The sequence below is a fragment of the Lepisosteus oculatus genome, chromosome 5 (assembly GCF_040954835.1).
Source record: "Lepisosteus oculatus isolate fLepOcu1 chromosome 5, fLepOcu1.hap2, whole genome shotgun sequence".
NCBI classification, from domain to species: domain Eukaryota; kingdom Metazoa; phylum Chordata; class Actinopteri; order Semionotiformes; family Lepisosteidae; genus Lepisosteus; species Lepisosteus oculatus.
The window spans coordinates 46,515,133-46,533,737 of record NC_090700.1 but is presented as its reverse complement, the minus strand read 5'-3'; the positions used below and the strand labels follow the sequence as shown (position 1 = coordinate 46,533,737).

Here is an 18,605-nt window from a genome sequence, read left to right as displayed (position 1 = left end):
CCATTTATGGATTGTTTGCCTGGTTTGTACCATTAGCTGCATGAACACTGAGTGTAACTGTACTGATCAAAGGCAAGAAGTCAGACTAGTAGATGAATCACGTTTAAGACACAGAGACGATCTCCGGTTCTCAGCCATAACCATGGACATGGATAAAGTTTGGTACTGATGAGATCATCCCCGTTGGAGAACTGGAATTTAATGTGCACCTGATTGTTTTTTTTTGTTTACGTTCTTGAATACAAGTTGTACGGATATCTCGTTAAAATATAAAAGATTTTGAGACAACGCCTTCGCTAAAAAGGGGGAATAATACTTAAAGAAAAAATAAAAGCCAAAGAATGGTAAGTAAAACCGTTTCGTACTTTAAAGACAAAACCCTGTTTTTAGTTTCACATATGGTTGCAACGTTGAGATGCCCGTTCTTATGGGTTTCACCATGAAGGTTTTGAAAAATAATTAAATCCACATTTACTCATTTAAACTAGGCTTATTATCTATACAGGTTATGCTATTCTTTATCCGCGGTTTGGAGTACAGGAGTTAGCCTGCTTTTGTACAGTGTACGAGTTAAGTAACTAACTGCTGAGATGTAAATGATTCACCTCGCTGCAAGAAGACTAGAGCATGGTAATATTATGAATTAGTTCTTACGTTCAGCGCGTTACTGACGCTCTAAAAAATGTTTTGTAACTTATGTATCGTGAAATTAAATAAAATGGTAGAAATCTTTTAGCGTATTCTAAACTGGACGAGAAAGTAGACGTGCCAGCGCTCATATATATATACACGATCAACAAAGTCTCACACTTTCCTTGAATATACCCTTTTTTAGTTACAGTTACTGTGTTTTTCCTCTTTGGTCATTATCTTCTCCAGTAATTGAAACAGATGGAAATTCGCGGTTCAAGTTCAATGTTACGGCGCGTTGTTAGGTGTTTGCTGCAGACGATGATGGAGAAAGAGTCGACGCACAGATTCCCGTAATGAAGTTAACCCCGGCTTCGTTTTTTCGTGCCCTGCTGCCACATCGGTACCTCCAGGCATTACCCCCCCTCCCCCAAAACCAAGCAGTTGAGACATACTGTATCCAGCATAAACCGTTTTACAGCGGGCCGAGAATGAAACCCCACGATCCGCTGGAGTTCGGGGACTCTTTCTCTTTCTTCATTTACAAACCCAAGAGCGCAGTAAGACTGTAGCCTTATTCTAAACCAGTGCGTCCAAGGTTTCAACGGGTGTGGAAAGATCGCTAATCCTCAATTTGGTCTGCCTCTGTAGTCTTGTGGAGAGGGGCTTTATAAAGATAGTGTACCTGTAGCTGGACTATTGAAGGAGGTCTTCTCAGCGGTGCTCTGCAGGATCCGCGAGCGACGCGCGTCCGACCTGTGTTGAACTTATTCGCGGACAGGTTTTGTTTATTTTTTTCTCGGGACACACCAATGTACAGTAGGATAAAAAAACATCTTCTTCAAACCTGTTTGGTTGATAGCGACGTCGGTGGTGGGACTTTAATTACAACAACTGGATTCCTACCCCAAACGTATTTTTTTAACGGAAAGGAACAAGGAAATTAATTAATTTGATCCAGCATGTGTGATTACTATTTTATACAACCTATTATTCGGACAGAAAGTATGCAAATTAAGGTATTTTATCCACGAGTATTTAAAGACACTTTGTGAAACATTTCACTTTAAGGCGGAATTCTTCAGTTGTTTTATAAACACAATTACTTCAGATTACCTCTGACGTCCTTCTGTAAAGCACAATAAATACTCTGGGGGCGTGAGACAGGAGCAATTAAATTGAATCCCGTCTCGATTGTGGACTTTTGAGAACTGTAGCACAGTCGCAGATTAAAGCTGTGATAAATGGCACACTTTGACCAGAGGCTAACGTGAGTTAAAGGTGTCGCTACAGAAACTAAAAATAAACATGGTCCCAAACCACCACCGACTAGGGTGATTAGATCTTGTCCATCTTTGTACAATTTTGCTTTTCGTCTCATGTCTCCACCTGTAAAACGCATCTTTCTAAGATGTGTCCTATTGTAATGTTGAACACATGTGTGAACAGCAACTTACAATTTTAATTTCACAGTATGGCACTCCAGACGACAAAGCACTCCTGCGTTTGCAGTTAAAGGTCTTCAGCTGTGAACAGAATTGAAGAAACGTTCCTGCTATGTTAAAGTAACCAGAATTTGCACAAGGGGGGAAAATGTTCTGAATGTTGAGGTATTCCATGGGTCCCCATCTCCTAATATCTCTCTGCTCACTAATCGTCACATTAAAAGAAGTTTGAGCTGAAACGTGTTGGTGGCAAAGACTGGATTTTAGCTAGCTTTAACTCTTGAATTGGTCTGAGAAAAGAATACATGACAAACGAGAGAAGTATTGAATTCAGTCAAGAGACAATGACCACAGATGAGCTGAAACCTGTAGAGCTTCATGGTTGTCTTAAGCATTAGCCAATCAGGAATATTTACAGCTTTCGCAGCCTGACCAGGTGGGCTAGCTGGTCCCAGTGTAGCTGAAAACCTGCTGTACCTTATTCTAGCAATTGGCAGTTTCTCTTCCCTTGCATGTCTAAAGAACACGGGTATCCAAGAGATCTGTAAAACAACAGAACTTCAGATCATACTGGCAACTGCCGATCTAAATTGAATACTGGTGTAATTGCTCAGAAGTTAAAAAGTGTATCCTCTGTAATGTTCAAAATATCGGTTAGACTAACAATAGCTGGACATTCGCCAGATAAAAACGTGTTCAAAATGGGTTTAGTTATTAAATCCTTTAGTCTGGGCTTGGGACAAAATGCTAGAAAGCTCAAAGATGAAAGGATGGTATTTGAATCGATCTGGCTTATCTGGTTTTAAGTGTCTTAATGGGTCTTGGTGACGGCAGCAATTGACAACACGATTTTCCAGTTTAGTCCTCATTCCCAGGAGATTCCTGTCTGGCCAAGAGACAAGGCTGCTATTTTGCTGGAAGGTGTAGGGATTTGTGAGGAAATGTAGCTGTGGATAGCATCCCTGTGTGCAGAAATGAAGGTCTTGGAATGAGGCCAGGCAGTGGGGTACGCAGTCTGGTGAACTGGTCTCTTTCCTCATTCCAGGAAAGAGCTGCATTTTCCATCACAGAGTAAACTGATCCCAGGTCGAGCAGAGCTACCGGCTGGAAACCAACCCCTATTCAGTTTCACTGCGATGCTAGCAGGCACATTATTGTCCACCTCACTCACTGGCTCTGCAAGCACATCAGACATGACCGTTAGTTCACTCAAAGGTGAAGTGGTTAGAAATTCTGGGGAAACTATCGAGAAAACATTGTGTGGTGCCTTTTGTAGGCTCAGCTGAGTCTCCCCTTTGTGATATAGAAGTTATTGTAACAGTCAGACGGTGGAGAAGTGATCTGGTTGGCAAATGTTCAGATTCTTTCCCGGTATGTTGCCTCCTCTCTCTCCCCAAGGTTGTTTTTTGAAGGAGAGGTTTTTGTCCATGAAATATGTGCAGCTGACATGCACGAGAACTACAAAAAGAGCAATCTGTGTTTGGGGATAACGTAGCCCTTCAGTAATTTAATCTGTCCTTTGCTATAAGAACTGCAGGCAGGACTGCAGTGGAGTTTTATCAGACTCTTCGCTGCTCTGAAGGTACTAGGGTGAGCTTGTTACTGTAGTTGTGTGTCACAAGCCAAAAGGAACACAAAAACCGGGATCTGAAATCACGACTCTGACATGGAAATTGGTTCTGGAAAAGGAGTCAAATCTGTGTCTTCAGTGGCAGATGCTGGAGAATAGCAGAAATGTTGTGTTTAGGAAGGTCGTTCCTCAAATCTGTGCAAATGAAGACTAAATTAAAATGTGCAGGAGGTCAGCGTGGGGAACAGAGCAGTTTTTGTGCTTAAAGGCTTATCTGTCTCAAGTACTCAGCAAGGGCGTTTAAGTGACTTAATTTATATACTTAATAACTGTAATAGTCTATGCATTTGAACTGTTGTGTCTTAGCTAGTTTGTGGGAAAAAGTATTTTTGTTGTTAATTGATAACATTCTGAGCTTGGCTTCCCAGAGCCAGAATCGTTCACCTCCCCACCGGTCAGAACCTCAGAAATACTGTCCGTACAGCAAACTGTATTCTGAAATTCCCAGGAGGGGCTGAGCAATGTGATCAGTAATGAGGAGTCGTTTTGGAGGCCGGTAGCAGCAGTACCTGATACAGGTTTGCCTTCCTCGTGATTTCACAGTGCAGGGAAACAGGTCGGGGGTGGAGCTGTGCACATGGCTGTGTGTGCCTGCCTCACCTGACTGACGGGGGATCTGCCGGCTCTGTCAGATTACAGCAGCAGCTGGTGGAAGTCACCTGATGAAGGTGTCTGGCAAGATTTTGGGTGAAAGGTAAACCCTATTGTCATGCGTGCTTTTCACTGGACTTGTTTCTGTCCTGTTAATGAGCCTTATACACGGCAACATTAGGCTTAGTGTAACAGAGAGGTTGCCGGCTCCGGTCCTGGAGAGATTTATGGGCCACCCTGATATCAACAAGTTCTCAACACTTGAAGTAAATCTGTTTTGACTGCTGAAGCAGGTGATTTTCTCAGTTTAAATATCATATAAAAATGAACACTCCAACACCCTGTAGCTCTCAGTGACTGTAGCTGGCTCTTTTTGACACAGTTAAATCAATTTATCAAATTAATTGGTCTAAATCCACAAGTTTTCCAAGTCTTTACATATTGCTGATTTCATGATGACCTATAAGAATATGTGGACAGTGGCTCTCTGGGATTTCACAAACGAATTAAGGTATTGCTAGTTAATCTTTTTATAGCCTAAGATTGGGGAAAAAATTGTCGCAGCAAAAAAAAAAGGATAAAGCATCAATACATGCTTGGAAAATTAAAAATATCAAATCTGGGAACACATATCAGAACAACACAGAGCTCGTGCTCCCATTCAGAACAAGCAAACAAGCGAAGGCCTTGTTTTAAAGTGATTGACAGCTGGATCTCCCGCTTCCTGGTTTACTGCTTAATAACCTCAAGCACTAAGGCAAGATAAATGGCGTGGTAAACTGGCAGTCATCCTCACTCATTCCCCGCTGATAAAAGGCGTTTTACACGGCTACTATTCTGTGCGAATGGACTGAGGCGGCTTTGAACACTGAACATAAAAATCGTCTTACTGGGAGGCTGCTGTGAAAAATATATGGGCATCTGCATGTGCTGATTGAAATCTTTATAGGCTGCTGCTGGAGAGGGGAGTGCCGAGAATGGATTTTATAACTTTACTGTTCCCGTCACTGTGGCTGCAGAGCTGCCAGAATCGCGCCGGCCATGTCTTTTACTCTGTATGACTGCACTTGTGTTACCGGTGTGGGTTCGGCTGTCTCGGGCACTTTGTCTTGGTGCTGTCCCCATGCACCTGACCGCTCCAAGCACTGGGTGACAGGGTGTACTGTAACCAGGCACAAAAAACTACATCTAACATGACATTGAGACGCAGCTCTTCACAAAGATCTATTCCTGCAAATGAAAATAAGTAATCAGACAAGCCGCATTTCTCTCTGAAGGGGCGGGAAAGCTTAATGGAATCATTGAGCTCCACTTCAGATGTCAGTTTGATTGGACCTCCAGAATGATGCTGCGTTGGTCGTGAAATCTCCGTAAAAGTCCCTTTCCTTACAGACTAGCAGTTGATGCAGCGGCTATACACAGTATATGGACTGCAGTATAAGCAAGGCCCCATCTTTTGGCCATTTGCAGAATCTGTTCTCCGCACGTCTCCCAGGCAGTCTGAGAGGGTGTTTTAAGGGGATAAAAGAGAAGGCAATGGAAGCAGTCAGGCAAGCCAGCTCAAGACTGCTGAGTAGCGTTTCACTCTGCTATAAATGGCTTGCATTAAAAATTCATGCTAAGTAACTAAACAAAGTCATCCACTGTAAATTAGATGTACACTTTATATTAGGGCCATTAAACCTCACCAGTTTTAATTAGTTCCATTCTGAGTTAAAATGAAGAGTCGCAGCAGATGTAGCAGCAGTGGAGGCTGAAGGCTCTCGTACAATGAATATAAACGTGTTTTTATATCGGGGGTGCAGAGGTCTTGAGGAGTCAGAGGAACAAGTAAAGGTTTATTCCATGCTGAAAAGAGAAGAAAAGAAACACAACATTTCGGCTGTGGAGCCTTCTTCGGGTTTGACACCCGGGGCAGTGTTAGCCTCCACACCACTGAGCCAACCGTTGTGTAGTCTATCCGTCCACTTTCGAACTGCTCGTTCCGAATCAGCCGGAGCCTGTCCCGACAAGCAACGGGCGCAAGGCAAGGTACACCCTGGACAGGATGCCAGTCCGTCACAGGGCGGATAACTTCGTAATCTAAGGCATTTTCATTTAAAATAAATTGAAATATATGGTGCAGGGGCTGGTTCCTCTCACAGACATATCAAGAGTGATGTAAGACAGCTTACTATTTTGTCTATAGCTCTGTGTGGGTGTATTCCTGACTACCAGACATGCCTAACTGCACTTCCAAAATGACAGAGAGGGAAAAGGGATGTTTTTTTTTAAGTCAGCAGTTAATGACTAAAGAGCAGAAAATATTCTTAGCTCCTTTGCAAAAAATGCTGTGGATGATGTACTTAACCTTTTTCAACACGCTTTTTAAAGCTCGGAGCTCACCACATTGTTCTTACGGTTTTCTTTTATGTCACAATCACAAGAATGTAGAACATTTCCTTTCAAGATGAGCTGTCCTGTTTTTTTCAGGCTCGTGACCTCAGCTTTGTCCATTAAAGTCTGCTCTAAAAAGGGCTTCCATTTTAAGGTATGGTTGCATGTTCTGGTACAGTGGTGGTCAGCTGTGGTCTTTGAGGGCTATAATATCTTGGTATTGTCATTTCAAATGATCTCTTAAGTCATTCAGTTAAACAGGTCCCTTGCCTTAGTGGTCATAATTAAAATCTTCTAAGTCTTAAAGAAATTGCTTATTTAAGGGTGACCCCTGAAACCTGCTGGACTGTGACTCCCCATGACTGGGCTTAACCACTTCTGTTCAGGTGCAGCACATCTGGAAATTTATGTAACTAAAATCCTTGAATTGATGCACAAGGTTTCACATTAGGTAGAAGCATGTGCAGGGGTGCTCACACTTTCTACAGGAGACCTGCTCTGAGCTCCCTGTAAAAGGACCTTTAGGAACAGGAGTCTTCTGAATCAACTTTCATCATTGTGCACATCTGTCCGTAATCCAAGGTGTTTGTTTACTTTACATCGCACGATGTCTGAAGCCTGCTGAGGCACTGAGATCCCACTGGAGACGCCTAGATTCACCACAGTGCACTAAACCTGAAAGCTAAGCCTTATCTCTCTAGAGTCCTGCAATCTTTCCAGTCCGGTTCTGTACAGCCTTCCCAATGTGGGTAATATCTGTGAACGATAGAGTAAAATACAGAAAGCCATGCTCATACTGAACATATGCTTATGTAACAATGCCCATTTGTCTCAGGACTAATATAGATGGCGATGTCGGCCTATTAGAACCTAGGTACTGTGGACCTTTCCCGAGGTAGGAGACACATGGCTCTGATCCTGGAGGTATCCATGAGCATCTGGGATCAAATCCCTGTGGGCGCGGAGCTGCACTTGGAAACTTTCAAAAAGTTCTGCGGTGTCAGTGGCTAACGACCAATTTGAATAGCCCACACGTTTTATTAAAGCTTCAGTTCCTGGTTCCTTCATTTGGAAAATGGCACATTTGGATATTAGACGCAAAGGCATCTGAAAATTCAGTAGACGTCACTTCTAGCCCATTTTCTGGCTTGATTTGTTTGTTTCTGCAGAACCACGTTGTTTTATTTTTGTTTCGATTTCTTTCTATTGTGACTGTCATCATTTCATTTCACTGCAACCAATCTTCCATTGCAGAGGGTCAGGCACAGTCCGTATTTCCTGAAGATTTTCGGCTCGCAGCAAACTGCAAAGACTACTCCATGAAAACGGAGAACATAAGCGATTTGGAAAGCAAAAAAGCCATTGAGACTTCGCTAATCTGTAGATTTTCTTTTTAATCCTTCCTTCTGATTGAAAAAAACATTTCAGAATTTGCCAAGGACGCTTTGGGTGGCATATTACAAGTATTCCAATATTTAGGTTTCATTTAAAAAAAAACATCCTTCTGAGTGGGGAAAAAAAAACACATTCAGAATTTGTAAATGATGTTTTGTGTGGCATATTACAAGTATTCCAATATTTAGGTTTTATTTTTCTTTTTTAAAAACAGCCTTCTGATTGAAAAAAAAAAACATATTTCAGAATATGTAAAGGACACTTTGGGTGGCATCTTACAATTATTCCAATATTTAGGCTTCATTAAAGAAACACGACGTCTCTGAGCCTGTCTGGAGCAGCAGACAGCAAGCATCAGTCAAAGCCTTGCCTTCTGCCAGATGCTGAATAGTGGATCAGAATGATCGCACATGTTTTACATTACCAGCTCCTATTGGGAGTCGCAGGCACAGTAACATCTCCTCTGCACAGACGTCTGCAGTTCATTTTCTACACACGTCGCTCAAAGTGCGAGGTGGAGCTCTCGCTTCCCTGTTCGAAAGGAATACGCAGGCAGCCTCCCTTGGAGTTTATTAAGTGTCGTTAAATTATTTTAATTTCAAATTGGTTCAGGTTCACACTCTGAGAGGAAAATTAACTGTGAATCACAGCATTCTGTATGGCACAATTTGCTGGGCTGTGAATATGAACTGAATAACGACCCGCTGGAGAACTTTGGGCCCCGCGGATTAATCCTTGGAACCTCTAGCTCACATTTGTCTAGAACTCGATTTTTCCAGAATTTTCTTAGGAACTTTTTGATTCTTGTTTGGAAAAGTTGACCGCGATTGGCGTGTCTGCTGTTTGTGTATCAGCGTGAGGTCTGTCTGAGCTGTGCCTCAAAAACAATCATTTTAGCAAGCTCTTTAATGAACTTCAAAGCCCTATAAAAAACTTTATAGGAATTTTCGTTTTTATTAATTGGACTGAACACTTTAGTTTTGTTTTTTAATTTAAACACTGTGGAAAGAGAAGCTTTATTGTTCGGTGGGCATTTAATGTTTCACTGCAGCTTCTCGACAAGATTAGTTCAACTGTATAAATGTTCAGCCCTATACCCTCTGAGCTTCAACAGCAGTCCCCTTTGTGCCAGGCCTTGCTTAGTCTGTCCCCCTGCCTTGTTTTCAATAAGCCATTCTCCTGTATGTTAAACCACTTCAATGTTCTTGTGCAGTCTTGCAAAGATGATCTATTGTGGCTTGCTGACTAATTGTCAGATGATTTTCTGACTCGCTTTTGTGAGCTGGTGTCTCCTGCGTGCATTTGCTGAAATACTGTTTCAGATGTAGAACTCGCACCAAGTGGGGAGAAAAGACCTGATAAGTGGCTGCTTGTTTCTGCAGAAAACGCCGTTCAGTGATCCTTGCCAGTTGTCAAACTAGTACAACTGGATATTACAGTCTACTGGACTAGCCTGGTCTGCTGGCTCAGTACGGATAGTGAAGAAAAGCAGTAGGCATATGACAGGAGTCATTTCCCCTCCGGAACAGGCAGGAGGAGAAGGTTTCATTTTGCAGTGTCCGGATGCTGTTTCTAAATTAAAGCATAAGTTCAAAATTTGTACAAGATCACTCCCAAACCATTGCAGAACAGGAAAATGTCTGTCAAGTCTGTAATTATTTGTCTAGGCCTTACTCAATCAAGTCCTGGTTTGAGTGCACTCTTGCAGAAAAGTCATAGCGCCTAAGTTATTACAGGAGCATAAGGTACAAACTAGAGGTGGCCAAACAGCCTATCTAACTGATTTGGTGTGCCGGAGTGTTTCTCACAGACTGCCTTTGAAGACATTCAGAGAGTAGCAGAGGTGAATACAGCAGATGAAAAAATCTTGAGATTTTTCAGATTACAGTAATCCCATAATGTGGACTAACAAATTCTGTCCCACTGTGGAAAAACAGGTTCTTCAATTTATATGAACACTATCGATTTGTTTCTTCCTTGACTCATTTCATCATTGATTCGTAATGCAGACATGGAAGTCAACCCAGTTTGTTCTGTACCTCGGGTCCTATGGCAAATCAGCACCTGTATGCTTTCATCTTACGCCTCCTGAGCTGTCTAAAACTGTGACATTTGCCACACTTAAAAAAAGCTTTCCATACTGGAATAGTATGTTCCTCTGTCCTAAGTATTTAATATTAATAATAATTAATAATGTGTAAATCCCCCTGGAGCTGTAGTATATAGTCAGTTATCTTAATCAACTCATACCTTTGAGTGCTGGCCATTACAGATGAGGTGCCTGTCATTAGACTGTAAATTCTGCACACATTCACCGTATACCCCTGTACAGCTGTCTCTCTTTGGTTTTTGACTAAAACACTTTTTTTCTCCTGAAATCCTTTCCTGTGGACCGCAAGTGTCAGGTTTCCTTTGTTTAAAATTAGAATCTGTTTTACGCTTTCGCTTCAAGATTTATTGTGCTGTAACAAGGCCGAGAAGGCCTCATCCACCTAGAGACCCATACCCTATGAATCTCGAACAGCGTTTTTACCTCGGCCATTACAGAAAGGAAAACCGTTCATTCCTCTCTTTGAAAATTAAAACAATAAAAGGAGCTTGGGCTTCCTCTAGCATTCATCTATTCTGAATAGACATAACATCCTCAATTTTTTTATGGGCTGTATTCCTGAGCCCTGTTTACTTAGACTCTCCCTGGTGAGCAGGCCGAGAATTCCCTGGGCCCTGATTTAGCAACAGGTAGCTGCCTGCTCTGGGCTCTGCTGTGCCTAGGCAGATTAACGTTCGGTGTTACTCGCACAACAGGTGAAGTATCCTTATTCATTACGGCTCGAGCTCAGCTGCAGTTCCAGGAACGGCTAACTTCATCTGTCTGGCACTGCTGCATGTCCGTAGATTAGGAGGTAAATGGACCCAAATCAGAAACGTCCTAAAACGCTTCACGATTCTTCCAACCCCATTGTTGTTCACTTAGGCTGAACGACCAGTCTTCAAGCAGGTCGATTTCTGAAGTCTGCCTAACGTGTTTTTGTGATGTGTGAGGAAACGGCGTAAAAAAGTCTCAGGTTTTTCTGCTTCGGCGGTGGGTTTCAAATCCCTAACCCTAGAATAGCGCCTTAAATTTCTGTACCAGGCCTCACGCTCAGCAAAATGTCAGCAGTTTATTTGTTGTCACTGCAACTGTTATTACGACTGAAGCGAGGTTTCTGAAGTCCATCGATACCATTTTTGTTCACCTAAGAGTCATATCCGTTCTGCTCTGTAAAACGTACAATACATTACGCCTTTGCTATTGAAGCAAAAAAACAACAACCCCCCCAAAAATTTCCATCTCTGCTTAATACAAATTTAGAAGAAAACAATGCAGACTCTGGCTTGTGTGCAGAAGGCAGCAGCCTGTAAAAGTGTTAATGTCTTGAAAGTGCAGTGCAGTGGGTGTCTTATTCCCTTCCCTGGAGCTCCAGCCTCTTGATGTGCTGTTTCGGAGTTGCCGCTGCTGCTTTAACGGGCTGAAAGAGCAGGACCACGATTACACCAGAAGCTACTCCTGAGACTCCACTGCAGGCTGCCAAGGCAGAGACGAGGTCGAGTTCATTCCCTGTCCTTTCCAATTAAAACTTTTTACGCAACCATCCCTTAATTATGACTGCAACCACGGGGAACGGAGGTCACACAAAAACCGTTGGAAGCAGGGAGCAGCTCCAATAATGCGTAGTTTTGCGATGCCGCGGATAGATATGGCTTTAATCAAAGGGCTCTACGCCTTGGAGGATTTTGCGTCTGATGGTTTGAAATTCGGGATGAAATGCTGTATACGCCAGTACTTTTTAATTTTGGATGTTTTAAGCTCCTTAGACTTGAGGATCTGCTCAAATTGTTTTGTCCACATCTGTTGTCAATTCCGCGAGTGAAGAGATCCATCAGAAACCATTATTGCGAGTAACGTTTTGACACGTCTGAGGTAGTAATTGGCTGCCGATTTGGAAAATGCCAGATTCGCTTTGAGAGGGCCAGTCATCCCTTTATTTTGATTTTTTTTTCTTGCATGTGATTGTGTGTGTTGGGGGAAACTGGGGCTTCGTTTGAGGTTAGAGAAGTATTTTGATCGTTTCAGTCCTTACATTCATTTTGACCCGCAACGCCTGGCAAGGATGTAGCCAGCGCAATTCCATGTTTTTCTTAAATGCTCAGTAATTAACACTTGAGCTGCTGGAAATCCTTTGATTTGGGCTGAGAAAAGCATTTTAAAGCACTTGGAAATGCAAGATGGACTTATCTGATCTCATCCAGGTGCTGCTAACCAACATTTTCCTCTTGGATGGAGAAGAATCCATTATGGATGCTGATTTAGCATGGGGATCCCTGCTAAGAACATTCTTGTGAGGCATTTCAAAGGTTAAAGTACCCATGAAGGTAGTATTTTATTGATGTCTGAGAACAAAGACATTGGTACAGCTGGGATCACTTTTGGTAGCTCTTCGTAGTCTTTCCAAAGTCTTTCGAAAAACAATCTGTAAAATGCAAAACAGACGCCTTCATAAAAAGTCTTCATTTTTCTATAGAATGTCCATTCTGGTTTCAGCCATCTTTACTCTGCGATTATACTGCATTAACAGTATTTGTTATGGCAGCTCAACAATTATCCTCATATTACTTGTGTCTACAGGGAAGGATCTACCAGGGCTCACAACAACAGGAGACCATGCCCTTGCCTTGATCAAGCACCTAAAAAAACATGGGGCTCAAAACACATTTTAGCTTATTATCTAAAAATGAAATATTTTGGCACTTGAAACATTTCACAGTTGAAACTGCTGGATATTTGCTAATCGCAGTCCTGTGCTCTTTATTGTAAGAAAATAGCAGCGATAATTACATTATTGTTTTAAGCTGTGTTTAAAGTTTTTTAAAAAAGGTATTTCATGTTGATAAATTTGTAAAAAGCTCTTTTTGGTATCTTATGTCCGAAAATAACCAACATAGAGTATACTGTAAGCTCAATTCTAAAACATTCTGTCACTAAGGAAGCCAAATAGAATTGTTTTTTCCAACTGGCGTGTTTGAGGTTGTGCTAAAGATACCATGACTACTATAGGCTTTATTGTACTGTAACTCTGTCTTATGCTTTGATATTTTATGCAACTTGAATTCTTGAAAACACAACAGGATTCAGGAAATATGTAGTAAAGACGAAAGTCACGGTTGTTTTCCTAATACCTTTGTATTTGAGATCATGGAAAATCTCTGTGTTGAAGCATTTCATTTCACACTTTCCCTATTGTCAACGCAGCACACTGGCGGAAGACAGGTACTGTATGTAGAATTTTCATATCCTCCGCTGTGTTTGTGACTCATCACAATATTTACAGCCTGACCCGGCATAAACAAATTCGACTGCATCAGCCTTTCTTTCTAGAACGTAAACATTTGCATTGAACCATTGATGGTTGATCTGCTCCAAGGGCCATTTTTAAACCCTGAGTCTCCCCTGCAAAGATCAACCTGCTAAATGCCTACATCTGTCTTGTTTTTTTCTTGGGGGGGGGGAGGTGGATATCTGGTTGAGAATTTTATGCATTCACTTAACCCAGATTTCACAATACTGTATATCTGAAGTTTTTCTAGCTGAGTCTTTAAACCAGTTATAGGTACTGCTTCAACAAGAGCCCATTAATATTTATCTGAAAGTCCATCTTTAGCCAGTGATTATATTGCATTAACAGTATTTGTTATGGCAGCTCTACAATTATCCTCATATTACTTGTGTCTACAGGGAAGGAGCAACCAGGGCTCACAACAACAGGAGATCATGCCCTTGCCTTGATCAAGCACTGTACATGTACTGTATTTAACATTTTCAGATTTCCTGCTCTAGGTTTGACTCCTCACAGTATTTACAGTTTTTTAGAAAACAGATGTGGGTTTAGAAAACAAATGAGTCTAATAAAGAGTTATGTACTGACTCCTTGACATCATGCTGGCTGTGTTCCAGGGTAATGTTGATTAGGCAAAGGATGCTCTCTGAGGTGTAGAGGTATTCAGTAGGGTATTTTTCGCTTTGGAGCCCTAACATCGTCAGTCCCGAAAGGTTGTAGCAGTCATAGACAGCGCTAGAAAAGTGATACGACTGTGGAATCTGTTGGTAAAAATCCTCAGCACAAAAATAATAATTTATGTATTATCCCAAGCACTTTGTCATCCAATTTTTCCTTTGATCAACATATAAAACGGCAATTTTTTTCTTGGGGAAATACTCTGTTTCCACTTTCGTTATTGGCTCAAGATTGAGTGGATGAGTAAGTACCAGTCATTGAAATATTCTCGATTTCTCTTCATGTCGTGTCTCATTTAATTTCAGCATGCTCACCTATGTCTGTGAACTAAAGCCCAGTAAGCGAATACTCCAGGCCTGCAAGTATCAGTTTTCAGTTCAGTTTGGTTATGGCTACGGATTAGGGGACAATATAAAAATCAGGTGAACTCAGAGACACCCTTTCCATTTCCCTATGTTGTGTGTTAGGGGGGCAAAATTAAAACATTACCATATTAAGAAGAGGTGCCACTGATCGCTTTCTGAGGGTGAAGACACTGTGGAGCCTGTTCATCTGACATGGCTTTTTTCCAGCCGTTTGTGGAAAAGAGCCTCTGACCATCAGTACCCTAATGTATTAACCTGCCTTGAGTAATTCAAGAGTGATAAAGGCTTCTAGTCACAGTGCCGCTTCGGGGACAATCACAGCCCAATGCACACCCCACCAGGGAGCCCAGGAGCAGTGAGGCAATGCAGGTAACACCCAGATCCACTTAAATGTCAAACAACAGTACCACCCCACGACCTTATTCAACCAGATGAGGTCAGATCCTTGCCGAGGAGCTGTATTATATCTAAAAAATACCACAGGGCAGCTTCCTTCCTTTTCATTCACAGGCTAAACTTAGGGGAAAAAAATGTATGAGTCAGATGCCCAGATTTGTTTGTGTTTATCAAGCCCCCCCAACCCCCCCTCAATCCACTCCAACATCAGCAAAGCTGTAATTATCTTCTCACTGTAGCTCTGTGTGGACGTTTCATGTCTGGCTCATTGCTCCGTTGCTGGGCTGTCTCTGTCGAGAAGCCCAGTCCTGTCCACAGTGCTGTTTGCTTTGCGCCTATGCTGGACCTGGCCTCTTTTGCCTTTGCTTTTGGAACGGCTGATTAAATATTTGTTTTATGAGCCCTGCAAGACAGGTATCAGCAGGGTCGAGCTGCTCAATCAACAGAGCTGCCTGCTGTTGGGCCTGCTTGCTACTGTTTATAAGCGGGTGGCTTTTGAAGGTATCCACATTTGACTCTGAAAGATGTGTGTGTTGGTCACTTGAGTTTTGCCGTTTTTATCGAGTACAGAGTGCAGAGCTTTGTGTTTTGTGTCCATGTGAATAAGCTGTTTCATAAGAAGCGAGTGCTGCGTTATCCCCTTGATATGAACTCTTGTGTACCACAGAGGAAAATCGCAAAGTCCGCCTGCGAACATGTTTTCTTTAATGTACTTAATAGTAGAATAATGTTTAATTCCCGAGTATTAAACTGCTCACTGTCATTAACGGCTCACAATACAGACATCTTCTCTGTGGTTTTCATTCTGAATGATGGCCAGACATTTTACTGAATATATGGCATTGTTTTGGGTTACTCATACAATACACAAAGCCCTATATTTCAGTCAACACTTATTCACATTAGCATTCGGGGTCACAAGTGGAAAATACATTCAGGTGCATTTAAATCCGAAAACAGGTGATACGTCTTTACCCAAAGGGTTGTGGTAGTGTGGAACGAGCTACCCAGCCATGTTATTGACGTTGAAACTACAGTATGGCTTCTTTCAAGAAATAGCCAAGTTCCTCCAAATGGGCTGAATGGACACGTCTTGTTTGTAACTTGTCTGATGTTCTTAACCTTAAGAATTCTTGGACTTCAGTCAAAAACTGTCAGTTCATGCAGTATATACCGTATACTATACCGTGAATCTCATTTATTTTTAAACCAATATTTAAATATTACTGTTATAAGTAGTGGGGTAGCCCATAAATTCGCGCAGACCTATTACAGATCGTGTTTTAGAAACCCCATTGTCTCATTTAAAGCATTTCCTAATTGACTGTTCCAAACAGCAAAGCCAGCACAATCTGTCTCTCTCATGGTAAAGAAAAACACATTGCCTGTCCTGGGAAGTTTAAAGTCCTTTCTGATTAAATGGCCAATTACTTTAGATCACAGTGGGCAACAGCCTCATCGACCTCATGTAAAGTCTTCAAAGCAAAGCTATTTAAAGGCTATTGACTTTCCCTTGAAACAAAATTCTCATTAGAATGGAATAGTTAAAAACAACAAAATCTATTTAAAAAAAGTAAATGACTATTTAATATACATTTCAGATAAATTGCACAAATTCCAATATCATTATTAATCTGTATTCCCTTATTTTTTACTTTAGCTGTTTTTTAAAATAACAATTTTTTTTGTACTTAAATAACAGCAATGCCAAGTGTAGGAAATTATTAAATTCAAGTGAAGAGTAATGAGCACCCTAAAGTATACCAAAGACAGCAAGTGATTTTGTTTTCATATAGAGTTTGCTCTCATTCATTTTCTTAAAACATGTAATTTAAAATACTTCGGAAAATGCGAATAAGAGGAGATGCTAACTGGAATTCCTTGACATAGATGATGATTTTACTAACGTGCCTAATATCCTGTTCCGTTCCGGTGTTCAAGTGGCTTGGATGCAGCAGAGTGTGGTCACTTTCTTGGAATAGGAATCGTTAATGACCCTGAAGATAAACAACTACAAGAGCTCTGGATCTAGTTTCATCATAAATCTTTTAGTTGCCCTACTATTTCTGCTGATTATCCAGTTTTCGATCCGGTTTCCTATTATTTAAATGTAAAAAGCCGGAATCGGGTGGCAGCCTGTACAAAACACGAGCAGTTAAAAAAAACGTGGTGTGTTCATGGCTGCCTTCCCTGGAAATAAACGGTCCTGATTGGCTCTTACGCTGCACTTAGCGTCTTTGTTCGAATGGACTTGAGGGTGGTGCACAGGGCACTGGCCCCTTCCTGACTGGGACCACACACGCAACTTATTTACAGAATTCTCAAGTAACCTGAAAAGATCGCATTTTGTTTGCTCCAACAAAGGACAAAAAAAAAAAACTAGTAATCGATGTGAAAAAAAGAGTGCTGGATATATGCAAAAAGGCTACATTTAATATTTTTAGTTTTTCATTCTTTCACTTAAGATGTTAAGCCTCTTTCAAGTAGCAGCGATCTATTTAATGGGTTAACACAAATGGTTACTGTAATGAGTAGGTTTATGGGGTACAATACCGTAGTCCTGGATTTAAATCTGATATTTGAAGTTGTCAGAAAATTCTAACTGCGCACATTCGTGACTCTGAAAAGAGGATGCTGTTCTGATGCAATTATCGCTAAACTGAACTGATAAAAAGGCTCTTTTGTGGACTTGGGTAAACTTTTGAATTTGTCAGTCGAAACAACAAAAACTCTTAACACCTCATCTGAAATAAAGGGGAATCTATAGTTTTCCTGGTGTATCTACTGAGCTTGCTGTGTGTGTATGAATGTAAAATGCACACCGTTTCAGACACACCTGAAGAAAAGATAGCCTGGTTTCATGCCAGGATGCCACGAGGCACGGTTTGAACAGGGGCAAAGGCTCAAGTTACCATTGGTGTTCTTCATGTACCTCTGTATCTCGGCACAACAACAGAGGGTCTTTTAGGTTGAACCAGAGTTTTGAAGGGGGACAAATTGAATTAAAAAAGAGGCTTTTTTTCTGGGAGGGGTCAAGTGCTGTTACTCACAAGATTTTGAATCGACAGCTTGATATCTTCGTGGCGCAGTGGTTAGTATTCCTGCCTCAAAGCGCTATGGCCCTGGGTTCAGTTCTCGATCTGGGCTGCTACCTGCATGGAGTTTGTGTGTTTCCCCCTGGGTTCACATGGGTTTCCTCCTGCAGTCCAAAAACAAACTGGTAGGTTAATTGACTTCTGAAAATATCGACCCTGGTGAGTGTCTGTGTGGGCCCTGCGATGGACTGGCGTGCTATCCAGGGTGTAGCCTGCCTTGAGCCCGTTGCTTGCTGGGACAGGCTCCTGCTGCCCCACAACCCTGAATTGGAAGAAGCAGTTAAAAAATGGATAGAAGGGTGATATCTTCATGACAGTATGAATTTTGAACTTTGATTTGAGTATTTTTGTAATTAAGCATTTGATAAGTTTAAAATACATACTGTACTTTGAGTTCTGATTAGCCAGAATTGAGTAGTTACACTACCTTCTGGATCTCCAGAGGAGCGAACTGTATATAATTCAAACGCAGACTCATATCTTCTAATCCCAAAGAGTAAAGGTGCAGTACTTTCACCTGGTTCTGGGGAGACAGGAGTGGAGAGGAGGCCATTTTATATAGCTTGATCTGTCATTCATTCACAGTACCAAATACAGACTGGTGGACCTCAGGAAGGGTACAATCCTTT

At 41.6% G+C, this 18,605-nt stretch overlaps 1 protein-coding gene across 2 annotated transcripts in view; it reads left to right on the top strand.

Annotated features, from left to right (window-relative positions):
• The first annotated feature begins 38 nt into the window (after positions 1–38).
• The window catches only part of myo1ea (myosin IEa), a 69,560-nt gene continuing 50,993 nt past the window's right edge, over positions 39–18,605 (top strand). For both annotated transcript variants that reach the window (XM_069190536.1, XM_069190535.1), the window contains exon 1: positions 39–344. In XM_069190536.1, the coding sequence (XP_069046637.1) occupies positions 342–344 (3 nt within the window). In that variant the 5' untranslated portion in view covers positions 39–341. The remainder of the gene's footprint in view (positions 345–18,605) is intronic.